General features: G+C 42.7%; 1 protein-coding gene across 1 annotated transcript; it reads left to right on the top strand.

Annotated features, from left to right (window-relative positions):
• Window positions 1–11,009: 11,009 nt before the first annotated feature.
• On the top strand, window positions 11,010–26,127 carry LOC128462320 (ras-GEF domain-containing family member 1B-B). The gene is made up of 14 exons (XM_053447668.1): window positions 11,010–11,258; window positions 18,488–19,060; window positions 19,196–19,318; window positions 19,747–19,884; window positions 20,428–20,643; window positions 21,009–21,083; window positions 22,331–22,423; window positions 22,593–22,695; window positions 23,088–23,167; window positions 23,310–23,405; window positions 23,498–23,593; window positions 24,098–24,221; window positions 24,316–24,388; window positions 24,488–26,127. Exons 2-14 carry the CDS (start codon window positions 18,494–18,496, stop codon window positions 24,519–24,521), a joined length of 1,818 nt encoding a protein of 605 aa, XP_053303643.1. The 5' UTR covers window positions 11,010–11,258; window positions 18,488–18,493; the 3' UTR covers window positions 24,522–26,127.
• The last annotated feature ends 6 nt before the right edge of the window (window positions 26,128–26,133 follow it).

Below are 26,133 nucleotides of genomic sequence, written 5' to 3'. Positions count from 1 at the left end.
ACAACTTTAAAACACGACCACATCCAGGAGCATGATTAGTGTCCGAGTTTCTTCAGCTAGATTTTCATTAACTCCCATAATCCCACGCTGCTTCACCACATCATCAAACCATGTCTTTTGATATTGTTTTGATTGAGAGCCCCCTAGTGGCTGCAGTTCGTACATTTCAGATGAAATATTCAATGTTTTTCTGTGTATGATCAATATATCAGCATTGTTTAAGGTCCAGAATGCAAATAACAACAGCAACAGCAACAACAACATGTATGATAATAATAATAACAATAATACATTTATTTGATCAATGGTCAAATACACTTTACATATATTAAAATACAGAGGAATCTAATAAATTAAAATAACTAGAAATAAGAAGAATATTCCATATATATTGTAAATTATTGTAGATACTGTTAACGGACTTAATTGGCTTAACTGTTCTTTCAGTTGCTGAGAAGTTTTTGTCTTGTGCTAAAACCACCACAACACAACTAGATACACATTAAGACAAACTCCAGAGATCACTTTGTCCTCCTGCAACACAACTACTCTGTGTCGTCTCGTCTTCTTAAAAAAACTAAAGAACAACCCGCTGTGATCGAGCCTGGGAAGACGAGCAGGGCCGCAGCGTTATATGAAAGAGCCAATTGTCATGTTGATCTAATTAAGAGGCCGCAATCGAGAGTCATGGAAAAAAAACGGGTCACAAGGTCAAACTCCAACCAGGTTATTAAGTGAGTGGGACGTGAATCAGCTATTGTTGTCTCACAAACTGTCCCTGCATCATTTCTCATATGAACTTGTTCCCAGGAACTCGGCTGATGCTCCTCGTTAAGTTGTGGTGTTTAGTTCTCGTCAAGTCTCTTCCACAGTTTTCTGCACCCAAATTTGTTTTACTGATTTTAGTGACACATCAGTGAATCGTTACTCTCTTTTAAATTAAACATATTACATAACTCAAAGAATCCTGTTAACAAAACATAATGTGCCACATAAAACTTCTCCAGGATCTAAGTGTCACATGTGCAGGGATCAGGGTGTGTGTGTGGGTCACAGGGATGTTCCACACTGTGTGGGAACAGGTCCAAGCCCTGTACAGGAAAGACATTAGGAAGCGTGTTGTTGGGGTGGGGGGGGGGCGAGGGAGACAGAGCGTGGAAGGGAGGACCTTTCAGGGAAAGAAGGAAACGGAGTGAGAACACCCTCCACTTTTCATTCTCACAACAGAACCCCTCCCTCATCTGACACCCCCACCCAACCCCACTCCCAGCCAAACAAGCACCAAGTGCCCCCCCCCCCCCCCGCCCCCCGCCCCGCTGACTCCTCAACAATAACCGAACTGCAGCGTGACACAACAACAAATAGTGCGTCACTAACGAGTCACGGCAAACATTCCTGCCTGTCTGTGTTTGCATGCACATCGGCCATGTTCCCGCCACTTTGTCCAGGATGTGTTTGACACAGACAGTTATAAAGGATGGGGGGGGGGCAGTCTCTTTATTATTCTTTTTAAAATCCAAACAGTTTGGACATTTCTCTGACTGATTTAGTCGCGATGAAGCTATTTGTAGAATCGGTTGAAATAGTTTTTTGCTTCAGTTTGACCTGGAACATGTTGCTTGTGTGACGCTCTGCAGAAGGTGAGAGAGTCCGAGGGTCGAGCGACACGGTGCTGGTGGAGTGGGACTCTAACGAATGTTTTAGACGTGCTTGTTTTTTAACGGTCACCTATATCACCAGAAGTCTGAAACGTCCAGGAAGCAAAAACAAAGTAAATCATTCTCAGTTCCAACTTGATGTGAAAGACTGAAGAGGACCTCAGTTGTTACTCGATTCCTTAGTTGCATTAAATTAATTTCACATGAATATCTGGACATTGAAACAAGATTCTCTCCTGTAATGATTGTAACTGGAGTCCGGGTCCCAAACAGGCTCCTCTGTAAACACCAGCTTCAAACGCGAGGGAAGAGTTCACTTGTTTTTAGTGTGAAGTGCCACTCGAGCTGCAGCTCCTCCCGTGGGAGTGAGTCATTCCTGGAGCCAAAGAGCGAGAGACACAGAGACAACAAGGACACAGAATGAAAGAGAGAGAGAGAGAGAGGGAGAGAGAGAGGGAGAGAGAGAGAGCAGTGAAAACAATGCCTGAGTCCATAAGGTGTTGTTACTACAAACACTATTATTACTTTTAGGCAGAAACTGGATATTTTGTTCATCAGTTCGGTTTCATGTTATTTTACAGAAATTGGATCTTTGAATTTTTTTATAGAAACAAACAGTCATTTTAGCAAATGGCACTTTTAATCTTGGTTGCACTTGGGAGATAACTATAACAATAGAGGTTTTCTATTCTACTAGAAAGGCCTGGTCATAACATAACAGATGCCAGAGATAGACAATTGTTTAATAATTGAATAAAAACAAATGTCATAATTTAAAAAAAGAGTATTTTCCCGTTGATTTTTATTCCAATTCAAAAGTCATTTCCTGAGCTTAAAAATCTTATTTTGTCCAAACCTCCCTTTACTTCATGGTCTGTGTTCAATCCAATAAGCGTCTGAATGAAGATAGAAACAGGATCAATGTGACATTTAAAAAATCGAGTAGGTAAATATCTCTCAGCTGCGTCTGTTATGTAAGTTCCTGGCCGAGCATATAGGACAAGTCTAAATATCTTACACAACAGCAGCATTTGGAATCAACCTTCTATGCACAGCCACTTAGCAGCAGGAGAACACAGCGCTGGTTTCCTGTTTGTGTCGCATTCAAACCCCTCCCCTCCATTTCCTTTCCCCGGGGCTGGATTGTGCACCTGCACCTAAAGGCCAACACAAACACCCTCGGCTGAATTCATCAGGGCGCACAACAACACGTGTTGAGAAACAATACGGCTCCTGGGACGAAAACAACTTTGTTATCCACTGATCCTTGACAGTATGAATAGAGAGTCCAGATTCCTCAGTGTTTCTGTGTTTACATGTGGTCAGTGGGATGAATATAGATGTTTCTACATCCACCTTATTATGTGGAGGAATGAGAGGAATGTGAGCAGCTGCTGGACTCATTGTTTCAATGTAAAGATTCTGGGTCAAAGGGACAGACGGTAAAAGGAAAACACACGCCAGAGACCTGACAAAACTTTGTTCATATAAAGCCAAAACAATGGGATTTGATGAACAGAGCAGTGGACGACAATATTTATGATACACAAAAAGTGGTAATATAGGATATGAGTTTCACATATCGGAAATTTGAATAATATTTTTACAAAAACAAACCACACACATAAACAAAACACAAATAATACCAGATACCCAACCCAAACATTGAATTGCAGTGTCTCCCACATGAGAATAAATGGAATAAGCTCATGCCAACTTTTTCTAAAGTTGGCATGAGCTTATTCGTCAAAGGAGAATTCAAGAACTATATGAATCTCACTGTAAACTCCAGAACAACAAAGATAAAGATTCTTAAATCATTGGCCAACAACATATTCTTGTTTTAAACGCAACAATGATTTATTTACATTTCAAAGAAGTGTATGTACAAATGTAATGTACAGATAATACAGACGAGTCGCTGTGTTGTTTACAAATGGTGAGATTATAAAGAGTTAACTTAATTCAGATGAAGTTCTGTGGTGCCCAAAACCAAAAGTTTACAACGTGCAAATTACTCAAAGAAAGAAAACACGGACATCTCCTGTTTATTTTGTTTGACCTTCTTGTTTGACCTTGTGTGTGCTTCAGGGTGTTTACTCTACTAATGAGAACTGAAACATGTTGTTGTGTAGGAGAATGAGTTTTGCTGTGTTTTGAAATGTCTAAAAAAAGCAGGATTCCTTTAAAACACACACGCACACACACACACACACACACACACACACACACAGTGCACACACATTCCCTCCCTCCCAATTCCAGTGGCACATCTGCAGACAGTGTAGGAGTGGTTTACAGTAAAAACTGCCGGAGTTACAGTGAAATTACAGAAGTAAATCAAAACACTTGCAGACTGCGCTCGATCCCAGATGTCTTTTACTTTTGTTTTTAGTAAGCGTGCGTGGGCAGCTCACATCCCACCTCAGACCTCTTTTGGGTTTAACGCTTTATTGGAGGCAGCGGAGTGGGAGCCTCGTACAAATATAGAGTGTCAGGAGAAAAAAACAACCAGAGTGCCTACGTTGCGTCTTTAGAAACGATGAGTGTGTGCCTCACTGACTCCTTATTATAAATATTTACCTTTCATGGGTCGTCAGCTTTAATTAGACAGTAAATAGGGTCATGAGAGGAGGGATGAGAGAGACAAGACCTGAAGGTGAACATCTTACAACAACACACTTATATACTGTACATCTTTGATTTAAATTCAATTATAGATTTTTTTGTGGCGACTTTGAACAAAAACAGAATGAAAAACTATATAAAAAAAGATAAAGCCAATGGGATGAGTCCATATCTGATATGTGCAAATCAAACAATTAATCCATATTATAGCATTTCTACTCTAATTTAATGTCCATCATATATTACCCTAATATTCTCAGATATAATAAACATATGTATAACTTCCACATGTTCATACACTTACATCATTTCTACCACAGCTTGTTTATTTCTGTAATTGACCTTTAAACTGAAAGTGGATCGTATGACACATGAGTCTGACTCATGCAAAGCTAAAATATTGCTTACTAATATGACCAATTGAAGAGAGTTCTTCAAACTGAATATTATAAATGTGTAGTTTTAATCTGTGTTTTTTCTATTTCAGTCGAATCTTGGTTTATAACATTGATGTATAAAATGTCTAATCTATGTTTCAAACAGATACAGACCTTCAGTCTCATCAATGGATATTCATATCTTTATAAATAAATCTGTGTTTCTGCAAAGATCATTGTGGATGTTCACCCACACAGGATTATGAAAGTTTCCAACAAAAGTCGTGGTTGTGACGGCAACGTGTGAAACGTCCAGATGGAAAAACACAGGCGAGAAAATAAGAAGGTGTTGTTTGTAACATGTGTTTCCAGTGGTTAAAAAAAAAAAACAGAGCAAAGGCCTGAAAGGGAAGAAAAAGTTTCCTTTTCATAAAATAAAGTGACATGAACCTTTCTTCTTTGTTTTACCTTTTCTGTACAGATGGAAATAGCAGCTCTTATAAACACATAATAAGAGTCATCATTAAAACTGAGTGAAATCTGTTGTATATGTGTATGTGTATGAAAGCCATGTTTTTTAACTACATGGTTTTACTCCATGTCTGCCGTGGATCTGCAAGATAGACTCCAGAGCAAGTGGCTTATCTCATCATATCTAATCATATCTTATCTTATCTTTCTTATCTAGGCCATCAGTATATTAAACTATACATTTTTTGTAATTCTCTTTGCAGTGATTCATGTTTTTCATGGATTGTTGGAAGCAGGTTTGTAGTTTTTGGCAGAACATTTCGTCTGAGGGGGACAAGGTGCTTTATCTTCTCCCGGATACCCATCATGTTTTATGAGCTCACTGTATACACACGACTTCAGCAATCTGAGATCTGTGCATAAAATTTGTCAAGCGCTTGGAAAGTGTTTAGAATGTTTAGCTTTAGTCTCATATCAACTGGGGTTTATAATAATGTGAAGCAGATGTAGGTCGATAGGAATGTGAAATGTGTGTGTGTGTGTGTGTGTGTGTGTGTGTTTGTTAGAAAGTGGTCACGTATGTGAAAGTGTGTTTTCCTCTCATCCTCAGAGGATATCTGTGAGTGTGACATGGATGTGGAGGGCACATCCAGGAAACAGGCCCTCTGTCCCACCATCGTCCATCACCAGCCTTCCCCACAGGAGCCCAGAGCCGGGTGGCAAAGGGTCAAACGAGGACGAAGAGGAGGACGAAGAGTACGAGGAGGAGTGGGTGTTGTTTTGGCTTCACTCAGAGAGCCGGCTCGTCCAAACACTTTCCCCAATCTGTGTGGTGTTGTTCCAAAAGCTATTTTTAAGTTCACTCTTAAATTCTGTTTACTTCCTCTTTTAATTTGGGTTACATAACACAGTGCTAGTCCTCCTCCTCATGAACTGTGCAGGGTTGTAGGGGTGCAAACACAACAAACTACTGATGATTATTGGGGACGGTTCTGGGGCGGCATAGTGGTGCAGTGGTTTCGCACTGGTGCCTCACAGCATGAAGGCTGTATAAGACCATGTGATGTGCTGGTGGCCTGTCCAGAGCATTGACTGTAAATAAAGATGGAAGACAATACTGCTCCCCAAAAGTGAAGCCAAAGTGTCTGGCTGCAGAAAGGGCCGCCTCCTCCATGTTAGTGGATTGGACACGGACCAAACCAAAACACTAAAGTACAAGGCAAATAAACAAATTCTCAAAAAGGGTTTCTGAAATTCATAGAAGTTCTGATTCGCTTATTCCCCAGTAAGTCGAATGCGGCAATCAACAGGATGTCTTATATGGACATAATATTTATGTGGGTGTTGGACAATCATGTGGCCAAACACCTGCATTTACCCTTTTGTTTCCCCCAGGTAAAAAGCCAAGAATAAACATGGACAACAGCAAAGAAGAAGCATTTTCTGTGCTTCAAAGGTTATTATACATCCACAGACGACCTGTTGGCAGGCCTGACTCATAATGGAGCCTCTGATCGTCACTTTCTGTGTCATTACCCGTCACTGTGGGTGAAAACAATCTCCTTTCTCCCGTCACAGGGTCGCTAATGGAACCCTTCGCTATGGGGTGATGAGGTTTAAAAGGAACACAGATCTCTTATAGGAATCAGAGGAGTGTGAGTGACTGATTGAAACAATGAGCACATGAATGGGTTGAGGCCGTGGCATCACAGACAAGTGACAATAAGGGTCCACCAGCGTGTGAGTCATGCAAGTGTCTTTAAAACTGATCCGAGAAGCTTTGTTGGCGCCTGCTGGGAAAACAGGATGACGTGAATCTGCTCAAATCTGTCCAGGCGTCTTTTATTTCTCGTGTCTCAGATGACAGATAGGGACAAATCTGTTTACTGTGCATCATTCAAACTCTGATGACCAGTGAGAGATTTCACCAGAGTCCAGAAACATAAAAGATTGGACAGCTGTTGTTTGGCCGTCGTATTCCCTTGCTACCAATCTTGTTTTTTCATAGTTTGTGACCTTTGGGGTCTGTTTTCACCAGCGAAGTGAAAAGCACAGATTATTCGCCACACATTGTCTCCAGACGGGGTCGGGGGGGCTTCCAGTGTCTGAGTCAGGCCTCTTACTGGAAGCCCGTGAGTCACCCTTCACTTCTTCCCCCACCCAAATCCTGCCGGTCCTCTCCCCTGATCCCCCTCCCTCCTCATGCACCCCACATATCTACTATCCTCCGGCTTGTTTTCCCACTTCAGGTCTTCCATGCATGTAAAACAAATCAAAGGGGACACGTAGTGCATGACGGCGTTTCGCTCTCATGCAGCTGGATTTATTTTTCTTTCTTTCCTTTGCTGAACTCTTTTATTTGACGTTTCTCCGACATACGGGCGCATGCATTCCTCAGAGGAAAGAATGTCACTATAAAAGCGTCCCACCCCTTTACCCCAACCCATTATACCCCGTCCCCCTCCCCCGTTTCTGGGGCTCTCCCCCCTTCTCCAGCCCCCTCCTTCCCGCACTGTAATGATCTCACCCAGCTGTCACTGTGTAATCCCACCCACACTCGTACACTACAGCGCCCGGACCTGCTGCTGCTGCTGCTGCTGCTTCTGGTGATGGTGGTGGTGGTGGTGGCTGACATCATTTGTTTAGTCCCTGTCACCATTTCCCTGAAATCCTCAACACAGAGCCTGTCAGAAGCGTCTGGACATCTTGGTTTAATCCTGAACACTGTGCACATTGTAAAATAAAATATTAAGACTTTATTTATTTTGCTGTAGAAGGAGAAAAAACAGGTTTATATTGTGCCACCTGGAGTGGAAAACAGTTTTCAAGCTTCACATGCTTGTTGCTAACTTTGTCTAGTGTTTGAAGCTAAGAAAGTAAGGTCAGAATTTAGCGGGCCTTAGCATTTGGAGATTTTTTGCTATAATAGCTGCCGGCTGTTACCTCAAAAAATAATGCGATGAGAGCAGAGAGAGTCAATCAAAACAATAAAGCCGTGTCCCGCAAACCAGAACAAAGAGTTGAAAAGATGCTCGTAAAGTTTAAAGGACCTACAGAGCTCTCTGTGTGTCCATCACCACAAGTGAAAAACCTTTCACACACAAGTAGTTATCTGAACCGTTGTTGATATTGAAATAGTGTTTATAGCCTAACTGGTGAATAGCAAATTACACTGAACATCTAATGAAATGTAACTTGACTCATTGTAATTAAAAGCCACTACAAAAAACTCTACAATATGTTACAGTTGATATTTATTAAATTTGTACCAACTGCTTATTTCACCTTTTCCCCCAAAGTTGTCTACATTTAATTCATGACTAACAGCTTTAAGTGAGGCACACAAATAAAGGTCAGCCACTTAAACTTATCAGCTCAAGCCTTACATAGACAAAAGGACGTGTGTCTCTCGAGTGTACTTTTCCCGACCATCATGCATCAGGACAATGTGGGTGGACCTTTTCATTAAACAATTTGTGGCTGCAGTTTGGTTCCTGCACGATGTTCCCATCGTGTGTCTCCATGAATACATTCTGTCCTGTTAAGACAATTAAGTAATCAAACGACAGTGCATGGCCAGTGCTCTGTTTCGTTACGCCTCGTTTTCGTGCTCCCATGCGATGATTGGAATGGTGTGATGTGTTTAAGAAAACATGTTCTCTCTCTTCAACAGTTTGTCCTCATGTGAAGATTTCAAAAGACATGAGACGTTAGGACAGACAGGGGATAACGTGTAACAAGCATCTGAGGAGGGGATTCAAGTTGACAAATGTAACAGTAGAATGAATTTATGACACCAAAACAATTTACATCCATAAAACAAAGTTATGGGCCAAAGTGGGCAGGATGGTTTCTGCACGCTGGACACCAGTTGAGCTAAATGTACGATTGAAACGATTTCATCTGCCTGACAAGACGTCATCCTCAACTCTCTGGATGTCAAGGAGTCAATCGAAAAGCCGTCATCGAGTGCCGCCATGGTCGAGCACCACCGGAAGCAGGGGCATATTATGTATATGCAGATGCATGTGCGTGGCGTACTTTGATTCCTGTGCAGTTGACGTCCACGCAGCCGGAAGCTGAGCGCTCGGGTGCTGGGTGTAGGAGTCGGGTTATTGAGATGAGAAAACCCTGCAGCCTGAAAGACTCAGAGATCAGCTATTCTCGCCCCAATGCTGATGTGTCAGAATGTAAGAGGCGTCAGTGAGCAAAAAAAGGAGCGCCGCCCACAGGCTCAGGGCCCGGCTGTACTGTAAGTGTAACGCTGTGTTTATGTAATTGGATGTTTACGCAATGAAAAGGACAGGACTGGGCTGAGGTGGATGGCAGCAGTGCAGTGGTACTTGAAGGGGGGGTATGGTGTACACCCACCTTGATTTAATTACCATATTTAAGGGGAGATTAGACTGTTGGATGGAGTTAAATATATAAATGTAGAGCATATTCTAAATATTTAGAAAAAGAGATTTGGTAAAGAGAAGGTGTGTGTTTATCCACAGACAAGGTAAAAAAAAATAGTCTGTTTTAACCCTGCTGGCGCCTAAAACAAGACTGAAACAGATGACCTCACAGTAAATATTCCTATTGTTACATTAAAACCTTTTGATAATCCTCATGTTTTCACTTCAATTTAAGGATTACCTTGTGTTATGGGCAGAGAACCTGTAAAGTCCTTTTAAAGTCCTTTCGGATATCAAGAAAGTCGTTGTAATAAAGATGTTTTTAATTCCTGGAAAAAAGTTTATTGAACAACCTGCAATTAATGCATTTCCTGCAAATAAAGAAAATCTCAGTAAATTACTATTTTGAACAGTGTACACATTAGAGTCTATATCTGTGTTTATAGATTAACTCAAAATCAGGATCAGTTACAGATCTAGTTTCCCCATGAATGGCTACAAACAAGTATATTTACCTGGTCAACAGTTTGTATTTTAACTTGTTGTGCATTAATCCCTGTAGAATTTATATATAGATGGAATATGCATCACCATTTCCTCCCACTATAAAGAAATGGAGCCAAAATATCCTGGACACGAAAGCAACCATCTTGAGGCGAAGACATCATTTGGAGTCTGCACAAATACTGTCCAAATACTAACATGTTCACCATAACAACTTAAAGGTTCAGTGTGTATAATTTAGTGACATCTAGTGGTGAAGTTTCACGTTGCAGCTGAATACCCCTCACCTCCCCCTCCCCTTCCGAACATGAAAGAGAACCTGTGTTAGCCTTCAGTTGCAATATAATCTTAAAAGATTTCCAGTCCAGTTTGGGCTACTATAAAAAACATGGTGGCCTCTGAAGAGAGGACCTGCTCCCGATGTAAATATAAAATATTTAAATATAAAGGGTTCATTCTCGGATAAAGAAAACAACAATTCATACAATTTCGATGAAACACCAAAGGATTCGCTTTCACCTAAATCTCACACACTGGACCTGTAATAAAGTGATAATAGGTTTTGTTGTGGAGCTTTTAAACAAATAAGATGTTCAGGAATTTCCTAAATTGATGGCAATGTCAAGGCAGGTTGGAAAGAAGTGAATTTCAAGAAGCAGGGATGAATGTTTAGTGATCAGAAATATATAAATATATATATGTGTGTATAATTTAAATCATTATTCTGGGCTTAAATCATCAAACACACAGAAACAAGCTTCACCACAAGTCAGGGGCTGCGGTTAGAAGAAAAAAAAAAACGAACAAGAAGAAAAGAGAACTCCCGCCAGCCAATCAGGGCCGCCGACGATTTCGATTTTCCGACTCCTCCGCCTCGATTGGCCGCAGCCCCTCCCCGGAGGCGCCCGCCCCCGCGCCGCGATTGGTGGGTTTTCCCGGCTGTGTGCGAGTCATTTGAATACGTCCCTCGCTTTGTGGCTCGCTCACTTCAAATCGTCTCCAACATTAAGGAGAGGGGACGAACAATGGAGCTGAGCGCAGCGCGAACACACTGACACACACGTCTGCGTGGTTTTCTGATTCTCACTGAGCAGCTTCGTTCTGCAGCGGACACACAACTCCAGCCCCGGACATATCACACCTCTGGAGAAGCAGTTGTTTTTTGTGTGTTGTTTCTTGTTTGTGTTGCATTTTGGATCCTGAGCTGCATCGCATCAGAGGTGAGTTCATCGTGGTGTGGATCAGTGTGAGCTGAGATCAGGCTTCATGGTCACAGAATAAGTTTTTAACTGGGTAGGAATATGTTATGTAACTCCAGATTTGTAATGAGGTCATAACAATAAACTTTACAGAATTCAAAAATCCTATTTATCTCGTTTAGGAATTCTTTCTGATTAAGCTTCTGCACATTCAATTTCTCTAAATGCTACTTTAAAGTCATTCAATCGCATGAAATCATAATAATAAACTTCTGAGACCTCAAAATAATGTATATTTATTATAATCTAGGTGTTTAGATTCTTTATAGTCAAGGTTTTGCAAACTTAATCTCCTAAAATGCTATTTCAAGTCATTCAATCACATTAAGTCATGATAATAAACTGTTGAGAATTCAAAATAATGTTTTTTCCATATAATTTAAGTGTTTAGATTCTTTATAATCAAGCTATTGCACATTTAATCTATTTAAATGATATTTTAAAGTCATTCAATCTCATGAATAAACTGTACAGAACTCAAAATTATGTTTAACTCGTTTCAATTAAGTGCTTAGATTCTTTTTAATTAAGATTTTGCACATTTAATCTATTTAAATGCTATTTTAATGTCATTAAATCACATGGAGGCATTATAATAAACTGTACAGAAGTCAAAATGCAGTTTATTTCATATAATTTTTGCTGTTCTTCATAATTAAGCTTTTGCACACTTGATTTGTTTTCATGCTATTTCAGTCATGGATCTCAAACGCTCGTGTTCATTCTTTGACAAACCGATGCAAAAAATATCCTCCGTCTGTCCCTCCTGTCTTTTTTATCTTTCCACATGGCAACATTTGTTGTTGTTATTGTTTGCCACCCATGTGAGTTATAATTAGTCTGGCTGTCATCCACAAACAAACATGACTCACCAGCACCTGCGATGGGACTGTGGTTTGCACAGCATGGCTTTCTCACAGTCAGCTTTTACTTTTTACTGGGTTCTGACTCAGTTTGGAGGCTCATAATGTAGACCAGGCATGGTGTGTGTAAGAGAGCGAGTGTGTGTGTGTGTGTGTGTGAGAGAGAATAACAGATTGTGTGCGTGTCTGTAGGGGAAAGAAAAAAGAATGAGAGACATTCTGTGTGTACTTCTGCCCAAACAGGCTTTGAGAAAAAAAGGCTTGAATCCTCTCTTTGTTTGTCCACCTTCTCTTTCCTCCTCTCTTTTAAAAATAAACCTGCTTCCCTCAACTTGCTGGAACACACGCCCCAGTTCGCCTCACCAGTCAGGCTGCTTGAATTAAAGTCAAATTAAATGGTTAAACTCATTTAATAATTAACACAAACGCAGTCAGGGAAGGCACAGGCAGAGATTTGGGACCAGAGCTGCTCTGAAAACATTCAAATCCACTTGTTCTCTGGCTCAAATCGACTTAGTCCAGCTTAATTTTCAGTATGAATCGAACTGTGTGACATACAGATGTGAGATCTGTGGGTTTATAGATATAAAAATGTGTGTGTGGGCGAAAGAGAGAGGGAGAGAAAAGCCCCTGCACAAGCTTAGGTTTATTATATCCCCACAGCAGAGGAGATAATTTGTCTTTATCCTGTCTGTCACTGGGTTAATACTGTACTAGCCTAGCAGATCATAGCAGGTGTGTGTGTCTGTGTGTGTCTGTGTGTGTGTGTGTGTGTGTGTCTATTGGTTTTTGTTTCCTCTTCAGGATCTATTCCGGCATAAACACTGACCTTATCAGAACCAGTCGACCTCATGGAGACCAAAACCTGCTCCTAATAAGTCAAAATGTCATTTCAGAGGTTAGGGTTAGGTGTAATGTGTGTGTGTGTGTGTGTGTGTGTGTGTGTGTGTGTGTGTGTGTGTGTGTGTGTGTGTGTGTGTGTGTGTGTGTGTGTGTGTGTGTGTGTGTGTGTGTGTGTGTGTGTGTGTGTGTGTGTGTGTGTGTGTGTGTGTGTGTGTGTGTGTGTGTGCCTCTCTGCACTTACAACCCTGCTTTTGTAAAGCCTACACTCACACTTGAATGCAGTGTGTGTGTTTGTTTGGGGTGGGGGAGGCCCGGCCGTGGATGTGAATTGTATCCCTCATATCTCTCCCTTCCATCTGAGTCAGGTGTTTGTCAGTATCCGGCTCTGTTTGCCCGTTTATCAGATTGAGGTGCAGGTGCAGTGGGGGGGGGGGTGATCATCGGGTCCACGGGGGCGTCTGGTGTCTGGCCTTATCTGACCCGTACGCTTACTGGAGCGCGACCCCGGATCAGTTCACTGGAGCCCTGTGATGTCTCCTCGCACTATGGTGTGGGGCGGTTTGATCAGGTGACGGCGGCACTGGGAGTCTGGTGATTCCTGTTGCCGAGAGGATGGGAACTGTGGTGATAGTTTGGGAAGGAAGAAAAAGCAAAGCGGGGTAAAACAATCTCACAACATTGTGGATTATGGGTGTAACATGGTGGAAGGAGCTTTGCATGCTTGGACAGCCAAGTAGAACAAGATAACATCTGGACTGATGTTCTGTTTCGGCTGTTTATTCAAACATATATAACCAGTTTGAACACAACCGAAGAAGATGCGTCCAACGTCAGATTTGTTGGTTCTGCTTCAAAAATTTAAAAAAGGAAAAACCAAACATAACCACATCCTGGTTTAGACATCTGAAATATTCTACATCCTTCTCATGTCCTTGATTTTGTACATAAAAATTCTTTACACTGGAATTTTTCTTGCACAGACCATTTGAAGAGATCTGGATCGGATTCTCTGGCAGATCCAGGGACACCATGGAAAAGGGATCAGAAAGGGTTAATGCAGAGGGGAGGCCTGTGTGACATTTCCTCTTAGAAGAGCAGGGGTGGGTCTTTTGACTTTTCCTCAACATCAAATAGCTTTTCTGTGAGTGCTGGGTAATGCAGGTGCATTTGGTTTGCAGCTTATTTACAGTTTGCTAATTCTGTGACTGTTTACGTAGCAGTTCTTTATTCAAAATTAGGCATTTGATGTATTTTCACAATTTTCTTTCCTGTTTCCAGATATTTGAGGGAAAGTCTCATAGTTTAATTCTAAGCAAGACTCCAATGAAAATATTGTTCATGCTTTGGAGGACCCTTGCTTTTTAATAAAGAGGAAATGTGATAAAGTGAAGATAGAAGCCAGCGAGCTGTGAGGTCGCTCTCTTTAAAGAGTTCACCTCTGTACGTGTAAGACTGTTTAATTTGGAGCTTCGACAAAACCACGAGTAAGTGATACTCGAACAGCCCGGACTTTAACCTCGTGTATTATCAGGAATAAGTCTCCCACTCGCACGCTTCCTCTCACTGACACTCCTTACCTGCTGGATGTTATTAGTGTCAAAGTGCGTCAGGTATAAAGATAGCACGGAGTTGCATTAGCCCTTTAATGACTCTGAAATAGTTTTACAGGTGCAGGGTGTATACCTGATGAGTTTCCATCTGAACATTGCACCAGTGGCCTCCTCGTTGGTTGTGGCACGTATTGGGAGCCTCGTTGGAACTGGTTAAAGTTTCATCTGGGCGAAAATCTTCAAACCGAATCAGTCAAACAACATCCTGAGTGCTTCACAGCTACTTTGCTGCAACATGAAAAGACAACAACACTGAAATATGCTCTAAACACTCCCTGCTTTAAGTCTTCAAATTTGTTTAGGCGACACAGAAAAAGGAAGCTTTGCCAACAAATCTTCTCCTGTTGCTCTCGGCTCCTGCTGCAGTGAACCATCAGGGGGTTTCAGCCCCGGCTATTGTTTGTTTGTCTGGCGTTGGTACGTAGATGCTTGCTGGGCTCAAACAGGACAATTAAGAAGGACTGTGTGATTGCACTGTCTTGCTGTACTCTGTACTTTTTACTGCCTGTAGCGTAAAGTGTAATGTGGCAGCTGCTGTCCTCGAGCCGTGTGCAGTAACTTCTGCTTGTGTCAATATGTGAGTTTCGACGTATGCATGGCATGCTGCTTTTTTCCAAAGACGTCCGCTGCACTTGTAAAGAAGTAAAAAACAAAAGCAGGGTTAGATTCATGACGCCCGCGCTGACGCTGGAGGTATAATGAGAGCTCATACCTCACAGGACAAAACGAGAAAGTCTGCTCTTCTGGTTTGACTGATGTGAAAAGGATCCCGGCCCTCGGTTCACGCCGAGTCAAGGCGTCACACGGGAAAAAAAGCGAGTTTGTGTGAAAGCTGCTGTGTGTGTGTCTGATCTGCTGTGATCTGCTCTGATCTCTTCCTGGGGGTCTTTGTGCGGTTGTTAATGCCATGACAGGATAGATAATACCTCCATTGTTGAAGACCTCCCCCTCGCTCGCACCCCCCTCCTGTTGTAACTAGCCTCAGAAAGGCCCCGGTGCACCTTTAACAACCACATTGTGCGATTCGGAGAAAGAGTGTAAAGTCGAAGCCTTAAGGGTGAAAAGCTCGGGAACGAGGTTAGTCTCCTGGAAACCTGCAGGGATCCGACATGGGAGCAACTGCAAAACGAATGGATGAACACCAGTGCTGCCCCCGATTAATTTATTCTTGTCGGATTGAAAATAATAATTAAAATAAAGCCTCTGAAGGAGCATGCAAATTTGTCATTATGCACTAAAACAAAGGTTGCATTCATTTGCAGTAGGACATTTGAAAACTGTCACCTCTGAAAACCAGACTGTGTCGTCTGCTTGACGCAGTTTGGACAAAACTCACTGGTTTACAGCCCAGGATATTTGCCTGCAGCTCCATTAGCCTCCACCTCTTGATGAACCCGGCTGTGACATGTAGGACTAACACACACAGACACACACTTCTGTTGTGTTACATCGACACTGATGTAGCATCCAGGGGAACTTGTGCGTTGTTCCCTTTTTATTGTTTTAAAAAGTTCAAACCCTTGCACACGTGAAACTTAATCCGTGTGGATTTTGTCGCTGGATTGTTAAAAAACAGAACCGTACACTTCTCTTCCTCTTCCTGTGTTTTTATTCGATCGCCACATCAAACCTCTCCACGAGGCTCCGATTGGCCAAAGTTTACAAACAAGAGAATGTAAACAATGCGTTCAATATGAAATTATTCTCCCAACGTCATCATTAAGCCGCCCGCAGCGAGTCCAGCCTATGATTTTAGAAAGAGTACAATTTCAGTGGTGCGGTTTGGAGGAACCACAGCTATCCTTGAGGGTCAACTTTTCAGGAAGTGCAGTCTGGGAAAAAACCCGAGGCTGGGTTTTTATATTTCCAGACGTGTTTTCCTCTTTGTGAGAAAAGGTCACCTCTGAATGCAAACACAGGCAAAACAGACTCAACCCAATCTATCGCTGAGTATAGATCCTTATCTGGACTTGACCACCAGAGCTGCGCTTTTGCCAGATTAGGAATCGTAAAACTCTAGGAAGCTAAAGCCACAGTAATCTTTCTCTTTCTTAACCGAGTTAGAGGCAGAGCAGCAGGCTGAGATCACAGAGTTCAGACGACGGGCGGGCACCGGCCTGGCTTACACTGGCACCACGCCATGTGCTGTGGTGTGCAAGGGTGTGCGAGTGTGTGTCGCTCAGACCAACATTTGTTTATGTGTGACGTGTGTGACGTGTGTGTGTGTGTGTGTGTGTTTGGATTATACCTTCGCAGGGCTAGGCGCCATAGTGGACAAGGGTGTGTGTGTGTGTGTGTGTGTGTGTGTGTGTGTGTGTAAGATGTTGGCTCAGGCAGACACTCCTCAGTTGTTGCTGTGACGGACACACAAAAGTCTGCCGGATTCCTGCAGGGTTTCGTTTTCTGGCACAGTGTAACGTGCATGTGCATACATCGCTGTGTGAGGCATTTGCATGTGTGTGCATGTGCGTGCGTGTGTGTGTGTGTGTGTGTGTGTGTGTGAGGCTAGATTTACACTGGCATGTGGTTGCAAAGGCAGACAACAGTAGCAGGATAACGATGGCTCCAGCGTTAAAGCACGCCTTGGTGGGGCTCTGGGATCAGCTTACCAACCTCAGATCCAATTATCTTAACCATTAAGACAAAGAATCATTGGCTTCCTGAGATCATCCATCTGTCGGCCTTGTTGGTTTTCCCCCCCCTACCTTCCTTCTTGCCGCCGTTTTCCAACAAGTTAGTTTCAAGAATGTGGCAAATGGTGGAAAAACGGAATCCAGCAGTGAATAACTTTTTTCTTTTATTTATGGGGGGGGGGGGGGAAGTGAATTTCACGGAGGTATATTACAACAGATCGAAGCCAAAACAGTAAACATAGGAGGGGTAACATTATGTGATTAAGTGTGGTTACTTTTCGCAGACATCTCTAAGTCTCTGCTTTGCGTGATGGAGGGCGGAGCCGACTGAGTCACACGCACACACGACTCCACTACAAACACAGTAGTAAAACTGTTGAGACGTCTCTACTCTGGACTTTTTGATCAACAACAGTCAAAGTGCAGCTGAGTGATTTGCAATGTTGACTGAAGCACAGGGAGACAGCAGAAGCTCCTTCAACAGCAGTGAATATTGACGTTTCACTGTTGTAGCACCATAATTAAAGCTCATAGTGATGTCCTGTCATTTATCATGATTGTTTGCTGCTTTTCACCATAGTCATTGTGTGGATTTGCATTTTGTTAAGTTTAAATTCAATACATTTGGGTTTTGGACTTTATTGAATACTTTATTGATTGATTATTCACCAAACCATAATCAAATAATTGATCAGAAATTATATAAACTATAGTCATCACTTACTTCACATCTCCTCTAGGAGGGTATTTGATTATACCTCCTCTGAGACCTTGTGAATTTGTTAATTCTTCTTCTCCTCCCTCTTCTTCATCTTCGTCTCCTTAGGCTTTGTTTTTTTCGTATTGGACTTCTTCCCCTTATTTGTCGTCTTCTTCTTCTCCTCCTTCTCCTCCTTCTCCTCCTTCTCCTCCTTCTCCTTCTCTTGCTGCATTTGATCAGTGGTTAATAACTTGTGGGCCGACACCACCTCAACAGCACTTACGAGAGGAATCAGAGGGTCCAAGACTCAGAAATGATGGATAGACGATCGCAAAACAGGAAACAAAAACCAAAAATATGTTCTGCTTTTTATGAAATATTCAAATACTCATTTTAGGGACACATTTCAAAAAAGTGCTTAACAACACTTGTTATTTGACTTTTGTATTTTTTGGATTACTATTTTTTCCATGATTGCTATATATAGTTTCTCAGAATCATGATACAAAATAACCTCGTCCCCCTTGTGTCTTTCCTGCAGCTCACCATGCCTCCCACGACTCCCTATGCGGGTAAGTTCAGCTCGTGTGCGCTGTACAGCAACAACAACAACAACCCGCAGCCTCACAGCCCGTACCGCAACGGCACCGCCTCCAAACCGGCCAAGGAGAACATCTACAACAGCGCCTACTCGGGCTCGGAAAACCCCTACGACATCCCCCAGCCTCACGGGTGCTACCGCAGCTCCTCCGTCACCTCCGTGAAGGCGAAGGAGCATCACTACACCAGCAACTACGCGGTCTCGGAGAACCCGTACTCCCCGCCGCAGCCTCGCAGCCCCCGGCAGCACAGCAGCTCCTGTCCGGGCCGTGCATACCGCCACACCACCACCAGTACCGGCAGTGGCAGTGGTGGCAGTGGTGGCAGTGGTGGCAGCAGCAGCGAGCAGTCCTGTCATAACAACAAGAACGTCGCGGCAGGGAAAGCCAGACTTCACGGACATGGCATCACCGCTAGCTATGGGGAGATGTGCTACCACGATAACAGTTTGGTGTCAGCATCTCTTGAGGCTCTGATTCAACATCTGGTTCCCACAGTGGACTACTACCCAGATGTGAGTACCAGTAAATAGACTCTCTGCCCTGTGACCTTTCCCTAGTGTTTGTAAACTGATTAAATCAAAGATGTCCGCCGTCCTGACCGCGTTGACCTTTGTCGCCCCCGTGTTGTTTTGTCTCCTCCTCTCTAGAGATCATATGTGTTCACCTTCCTGCTGAGTTCGCGCCTCTTCCTGCATCCGTACGAGCTCATGACGCGGGTTTGTCACCTGTGTGTGGAGCAGCAGCGGTCCGGAGACGCCCTGCTGGACAAGGTGGGAGGATTACTCACTCACACGGTTTATAATTATTTCTCCGCATTTCACTCTGTCTCCCCCCCCCACGTAAACTCACACCCACTGTAACCGTGTCACACTCTCACCCACACAAGCCTTTGTCAGCCCTCTCTCTGGGAGGAGGTATTTATCGACCGTTTCATAAGCAGAGCCGCTCCAGAGACGGACAGACGGGACTCAAACTGACACCGGGGAAATAAAAGTGAAAGGAACACATTTAATGGGAACAATAAAGTAAACAAATGGACAAATAACAGCAGCTATTTGTCTCACAGAGACAAACAGCGACAGCGGGGTCGAGAAGAGTTTGTCCCAAGACAGATTAGATCCATAAATTCTCTAAACTGATTTAACGTGTTCAATCCTTCACCCTTAACGTGCCGTGTCATGATCCTTTTCTTTTTTAGATCCGTTTCCGTGAGGTGGCGCCCAAGCTGGTGCAGCTGCTGACCGAGTGGACGGAGACGTTTCCGTACGACTTCAGGGACGAGAGGATGATGCGCTGCCTGAAGGACATGACGCACCACGTGGCTCGAGGGGACGAGGTGAGTGTCGCGTACGATGGAAGCTGAATGTCGTGACGCACAACACATCTTGGGCCATTTGCGCTGATTAAAGGTGGCGACACTTGACCAAGATGAACACAGATGACTGTAGTGGCCCCTTGTAGTTGCGATGAACCCACCTACGCACAGTGGCCCTTACCCATCTTGAAAGCTCCTTCAAACATGGCCGACAAATGCGTCCTTCCATTCCTGAGCAACAAAAGGATCCAGTGGGTGGATTCATTGTGCGCTGGTGACAAAGCTAACGAGCTAGCTACGCGGGTGGCTGAACTGCAGTGAGTGCAGCCATTCAAACCAGCTAAGAGTGAGAAATCCCCCATAGACCAGACCATCCCATTCAGATTCCTCAGTCTACAGAGGCTGCAGCCCCCGAATTGAGACACAGCTTGAAAGTCTTGTTTACTTTCTATGGCTGCCGAGTGTCTAGGTCTTGGAATCAGGAAATCTGAATGACGCATGTCTCAGAAGTGATCAGTTTCCTTATGCTTCGTGTTGTTAACACCTGTTGTGTCGTGCCTCCAGTACTCCTGGCGAGCGATGCAGCAGATGACCCAGCGGCTGATCAAACGCCTGTCAGCGCTCGGCCAGTACGAGGAGGCCGTGGCCGCGCTCAACGCCGTGGCCCTGGAGCGACCGGCCTCCCTGAAGAGCAAACAGGCTTCGGGTCAGAAGAGCGACGTGATGAGCGTGTGTGACGATCCCTTCATCCTCGCCCAGCAGCTCACACACATCGAACTGGTGAGAACCTGGTCCTACTCAGAGCACTGGTTTATTTACTCTTGCTGTGGTAGCAACTCAACAGATCTTGTTTTACTTACTAAACTAAATTTGATTAAAATGTCTTAGTTTTTCTGTTTCCTTCTTTTTTTATATCTTAGTTTTGTTATCTTCATCAAATGTATTTTTTCGTTTGTTTATGATTATAGAAAGTTGACATCCTTGAAATAACAATGTTATTTTATACATGAGTAAGGATAAATGTATTTTAGTGTCCCTTCCTTCCTGGACTCCATCCTCCCTCGTCCTCTCCGTCCTGGTCTTTATCTCGTTTATTACTGTTCCTGTTGTCCTGATTGTTTTCTGCTCCCGTCCTCTGCCTCCAGGACAGACTGAGTTTTATCGGTCCTGAGGAGTTCATCCAGACGTTCGCCATGAAGGATCCTCTAGAGAACCATAAGGTACAATTCAGGCAGAATGCACAGACACCAATTATCGGCTCTATCCGCTTGTTTTTGGAAGCTGCAACTCAGCGATATTCATCTCCTGCACAGTCACAACTCTGTGAATACACTCGACTCTCGTTTGTTTGTTTGCTTCATTCTGTCCAGAATCTTACTCTGCTGACTAAAACGTTTTCTAAACGATTAAAACTTTCTTTCAAACTATAAAGTTGATTTCCCGATGTCTTCAAAATTAAATTAACTAATTAGAGTCATAAATTAGCAGATGAAGCTAACCACACAGCCACAGCTCGCCACATATATGCTACATATATAGTTTTCATGTGTAAAGTCGGCTAAGGACCATTGGATTCATGACCTGTTTCCAATTAACTGCAGCAAAGGAAGGATACAGTCAGTCTTTATTATTTTGATCAAGTGTCTTTTCATTTTTTGGCTCTGCTTTGAGCATCGTTTGCGGTCTCCTTCACTTTAACTTAATTTGCCTGAGAAACCACATGAACGATCCCTCTGGCAGATAAAATGCGAATTTGTTCAGTGTTTTTTATTCTTTTTGAAAATGCAGCTTTTGAAAATGCATCAAACGCAGCATGAAAGAGCCATTCTGCGTCCGTCTAAGTGTATCTGAAGGGCACTCTGCCTCCTAAGTGGCCCAGTGAGTCAGCTGAAGGGTTGATTTCAATCAGCAAGCTGAGAATAGGCTTTCAGCCGGTGTTTGTGACCGCGCTCCATCTCCGGCTCTCACCGGTGCTGCGCCGGTTATGTAAGCCCCGGTTTTGTATGAAAGAGCGGTTGAGTCAGCGTAAGGGGTCCTGAAGTGTAGAAGGGAAGTTTGAGTGGAGTGGGCCGCTGTTGTGTAAGTATTTAACAGAGCCATGAATCTTCTGGATTACGTCATCACGGGCCAGGTCAGGTTTATTTATACAGAGCTCTTATGTTCATTTATGAGGAAAAAAATAGTGCCTCCGGCAAATAGGTCTACCGCAGAGTGTCTCAGAGAAAAGACCCAGAGCAGAGCCGGATGTAAATTAGATGAAAATAACAACTGACACGTCACAGACGCAGGTCCAGAGGCTGAAGATGCATCCGCAAAGGAAATTACACAGTAGCAGAAAACTGTTCCCCTCATATTTATATTTTAAAACATTGGTTATAAGACTGTTAAGACAATTACAATCCATAATTATGATTTCATAAAAATCCCCAAAACAACCTGATCATGTTTTTCTTTTCTCTTTTTCCAGGGTTTCTTTCGGAAGCGTAAAACCAGTAACCTGGAGGCTTACGTCAACTGGTTCAACAGACTGAGTTACCTGGTGGCCACTGAGATCTGTATGGTAGGTAGTCATATTTATATTGTACATACTTTCTTCAACTATTCTTCCTTTTTACAGCATCTTCTATCTGTTTGTCAAAGATTGAATTTCCCTTTGAACTGAAGCTGATATATTACAACATGTGAGACGACAGCTGTGATTGACTTCCTGTCATTTGATCTCATCACAGCCGGTGAAGAAGAAACACCGAGCGCGGATCATCGAGTTCTTCATCGACGTGGCTCAGGAGTGTTTCAACATCGGCAACTTCAACTCCCTCATGGCCATCATCAGTGAGTACACAAAAAACAACACATAATTAAAGGCAGACAACACAACATTGTTTGAATGACAGGTGGTTTCTGGGAGATGCAGTGTAGATTTCTTAAATTTCACATTAAATGAAGTAAAAAGTAGATATCCTGCAGGATCTCACACAGATCCCATGGAACTCAACCAGTTTGTCACAGCTTGTTGTTGAACAGAGGCCAGTGTGGTTAAACTGCAGCTCCCATCACTTCCTTGTTGAGTAGCCAATAAATCAAAATGAATGACGCCAATAAACACAAGGTGCCAGCTGCAGTTTAATCGTGTAGAGATACCGAAGGCTTGGAGCAGCTCTGCTCAGTTTCTCAGGTTTGTCTCTATAAATATTTCACTCATCTCATCTCATCTCATCTCTCAGCTGGGATGAACATGAGTCCCATTGCCAGACTGAAGAAAACCTGGGGTAAAGTCAACATGGACAAATTTGAAATCCTGGAGGTGAGTTAAAAAAACCTGCATGTTCATATCTGTGACTCACAGGAGCATGTTTTTTTGAGAGGTTTTTATAAACCTTCCATATCAGTGCCTGTGTCCATGTGCTTGTGTTTGCTGAACGTCTCCTCTGTCTGTCCTCATTCAGCATCAGATGGACCCGTCCAGTAACTTCACTAACTACCGCACTGCGCTCCGCGGCGCCACCCAGAGGTCGGAGACGGCTCACAGCAGCCAGGAGAAGGTGAGCGAGCACATTGATCCATGAAGTAAAGATGAAATGTACCTAAATGTAAAAACAAAAATCTAAAAAACACGTGTTTCCTTTTCCTCCAGATCGTGATTCCTTTCTTCAGTCTGCTCATTAAAGACATCTACTTCCTGAATGAAGGCTGTGCCAGCCGGCTCACCAACGGACACATCAACTTTGAGGTCAGCTCACAGTTTACATTATTTGTTCCTAAATGGTAATTAATTAAATTGATTGCTGGATCAAATACAGAAAAGAACAAATCAATGTTTAAACCTCATGTAAACACAGTAATATTGACTCATTCACAGTAAAATAATGAGCAGAGGCCTTTACATGTAATACAGTGAGGCCCCCTGGTGGACCATGAGTCTGGTCTCGATCATTGTTATTTATTTTACTATGATTAACTTTATTGACCTTTTGCTGTCTTTGTATATGTATTTTAGGAATTTAGTAAAAACAACTTTTTAATCTTTTATTAGTGCAACTTTCTTATATTGTGTTCTAACATTGAACGTTTTGATTTTCAGAAGTCTCAAAATCTGTAATCTTTAATAAATGTTTTACATCCTGTGTTTTATCACTTGTTAATCACTTTGAATTTGTTAGAAATGTACTATACTAATAAAGTTTGATTGAAAGATTGAATATTAATGAAGTCTTTCATCGTCGTGTCTCAACAGAAACTGTGGGAGCTGGCGAAGCAGGTGAGCGAGTTCCTGGTTTGGCGTCAGGTGGTTTGTCCGTTCGACAGAGACCGACGGATCCTCCAGTACCTCGTCACCACGCCGGTCTTCACTGAGGACGGTGAGTGTCCAGTCTTCTCCTCGTACATGCATCACTCAGCTGTCCGGTGAAGTCTGAGGGTTTAAACTCACTTTGTCTTGTTTCTTCACTGCAGAGCTGCATCTGGCCTCGTACGAGAGCGAAGGACCGGAGAACCACATGGAGAAGGACAGCCGCAGGTCTCTCAGGTGAGTGTAGACACTTGATCACATCAAAACCACTTGAACCACAGCTTAAAATAAAAGAATCAACATTTAATACTGGTTATTTGTGTTCTATTTTTCCAGATCTTCTCTTTCGCATCGTGAGAACCGGTCCTAGGAGAAGGATCTCATGTTCACTACAGACTGTAAATAACGAGGATTTTATTTCTAAAGCTACAAATTCCTCAATGCATCTTACGGACACGACAGTGCAGGACAAACAAATGCAGCCGGGCCCACAATCGTATCGATGATCAGACCATTATCTGGGCTTTGAGATCACACGGAGCATAAATGAGCTATTAACATTTTTTGGGTGTTTCAGAGCCAAAGGACCTCAGTGCTGCGGTTATTATTACAACCATCTGTCCTGTGAAACTATTGATTCCCCAGAAGAGCTCAGATTACTGATGTGGCTCACCCACCGTGCTCCTTCCTCTTCTTCCTCCTCCTCATCATCATTAACTCTGTGTGAGGCACTTACAGGACATCAGGTGACTCCTGAGGTCATGAAACAGACTCAGATTTTGTTTTTATCTTTAGCGGAACTCCATCTTGGAGCCTCACGGGAGTCCTTGAACCACATCAGCTACAACATTAGCACTGCTTCTCTGTGGAAGTGGCTGGAGCTCAGTCAGAAACCACAGAGAGGAGAGAGATCCACCCGGAACATCCATGTGTATTATAAACAACTCGCGGAAAGTGTTGTTGCTGCTTGTTTTCTTGTAGAGTGCTTGATGTTGATGCATATCGAGCAGGTTTACAGCTGTTTCTCATGTAACTCAAGCATTTCCATCTAATTTGAACACATAATGTAAGACAATACATCAATTTACTTTAAATAAGTATAAATACAATGAAACCACAAATACAACCAAATATATCGAGCTTGAATGAAGAAAAATAGATATAAGTGCTTATTTTCTGCAGTTATATTATTCGTAAAATAAAAGTTTGTAATATTTTCACATAAACACGATTATCAATGAGTCTGTTAAAGGCTCACGTCGGCTAGTTTCTATCTTTCAGGCTCTAAACTCCAGATTTGCTGTTTTTAATATTTTGTGATGTGGGCACTTTTACTCCATGTCGGTGATGCAAAGTTGTGACGGCAAAATCGTGATAATCATGCAACTTAAATCAAATGCACTTCAGTGTGGTCCTGTGTGTTGTATTATAGGATTTGGTGACTCCTGTTTCGAGGCGTTGCTCTTTACAGTATTACGTTGTATTTTTGTATAAGAAGGTTTTCTCTTCACGTATTTTTCTCTGAGGTGTCACTGTGAGCTTGTTGCTGGTTGGCTGGCTCCATGTGGCTAAGCTATTTTTGTTAATATCACAAGTTCATGTTTGGCATAGAAGCGTTTTGGGTCTGAAATTGATATTTGTGTGTGTGAGTGTGTGTGTGTGGGTGTGTGTGTAGCTTGAATACTAGAAGCTCATCCTCCACTTCATCTCATCTGTGATCATGTGAGCGTGTTTTTTTTAAATCTGCCTGTGAGTGAAAGTGATGCTACAGTACAAATATTTTTACGTTTAAAAAAAAGAAGCTCTTTTATGTGTCGTATATTTTATAAAGTGTTTCTCATGTATGCTTTTTTCAATCTTGTTGTTTTTTCTGTCATGTATGATCTGTGTCGCCCGGTCAGGGTTCTTGTACTGAAGGCCTTTGTGAAAAAAGAATTCTATTTTTTCTTTCAAATAAACAAAATACCTGAAAAAAACATGAT

This window comes from Pleuronectes platessa, chromosome 19 (genome assembly GCF_947347685.1).
Source record: "Pleuronectes platessa chromosome 19, fPlePla1.1, whole genome shotgun sequence".
NCBI classification, from domain to species: domain Eukaryota; kingdom Metazoa; phylum Chordata; class Actinopteri; order Pleuronectiformes; family Pleuronectidae; genus Pleuronectes; species Pleuronectes platessa.
The sequence above is the reverse complement of the archived record's forward strand: the minus strand, read 5'-3'. Positions and strand labels throughout refer to the sequence as shown.

Bases quoted from the DNA above. Each gene is read 5' to 3' on its own strand.
- LOC128462320 (XM_053447668.1), top strand. From the start codon at position 18,494: ATGCCTCCCACGACTCCCTATGCGGGTAAGTTCAGCTCGTGTGCGCTG. The intron at 22,424-22,592 runs GTAGGTAGTCAT...ATCTCATCACAG, and splicing joins TGGCCACTGAGATCTGTATG to CCGGTGAAGAAGAAACACCG. The intron at 22,696-23,087 runs GTGAGTACACAA...CTCATCTCTCAG, and splicing joins CTCCCTCATGGCCATCATCA to CTGGGATGAACATGAGTCCC.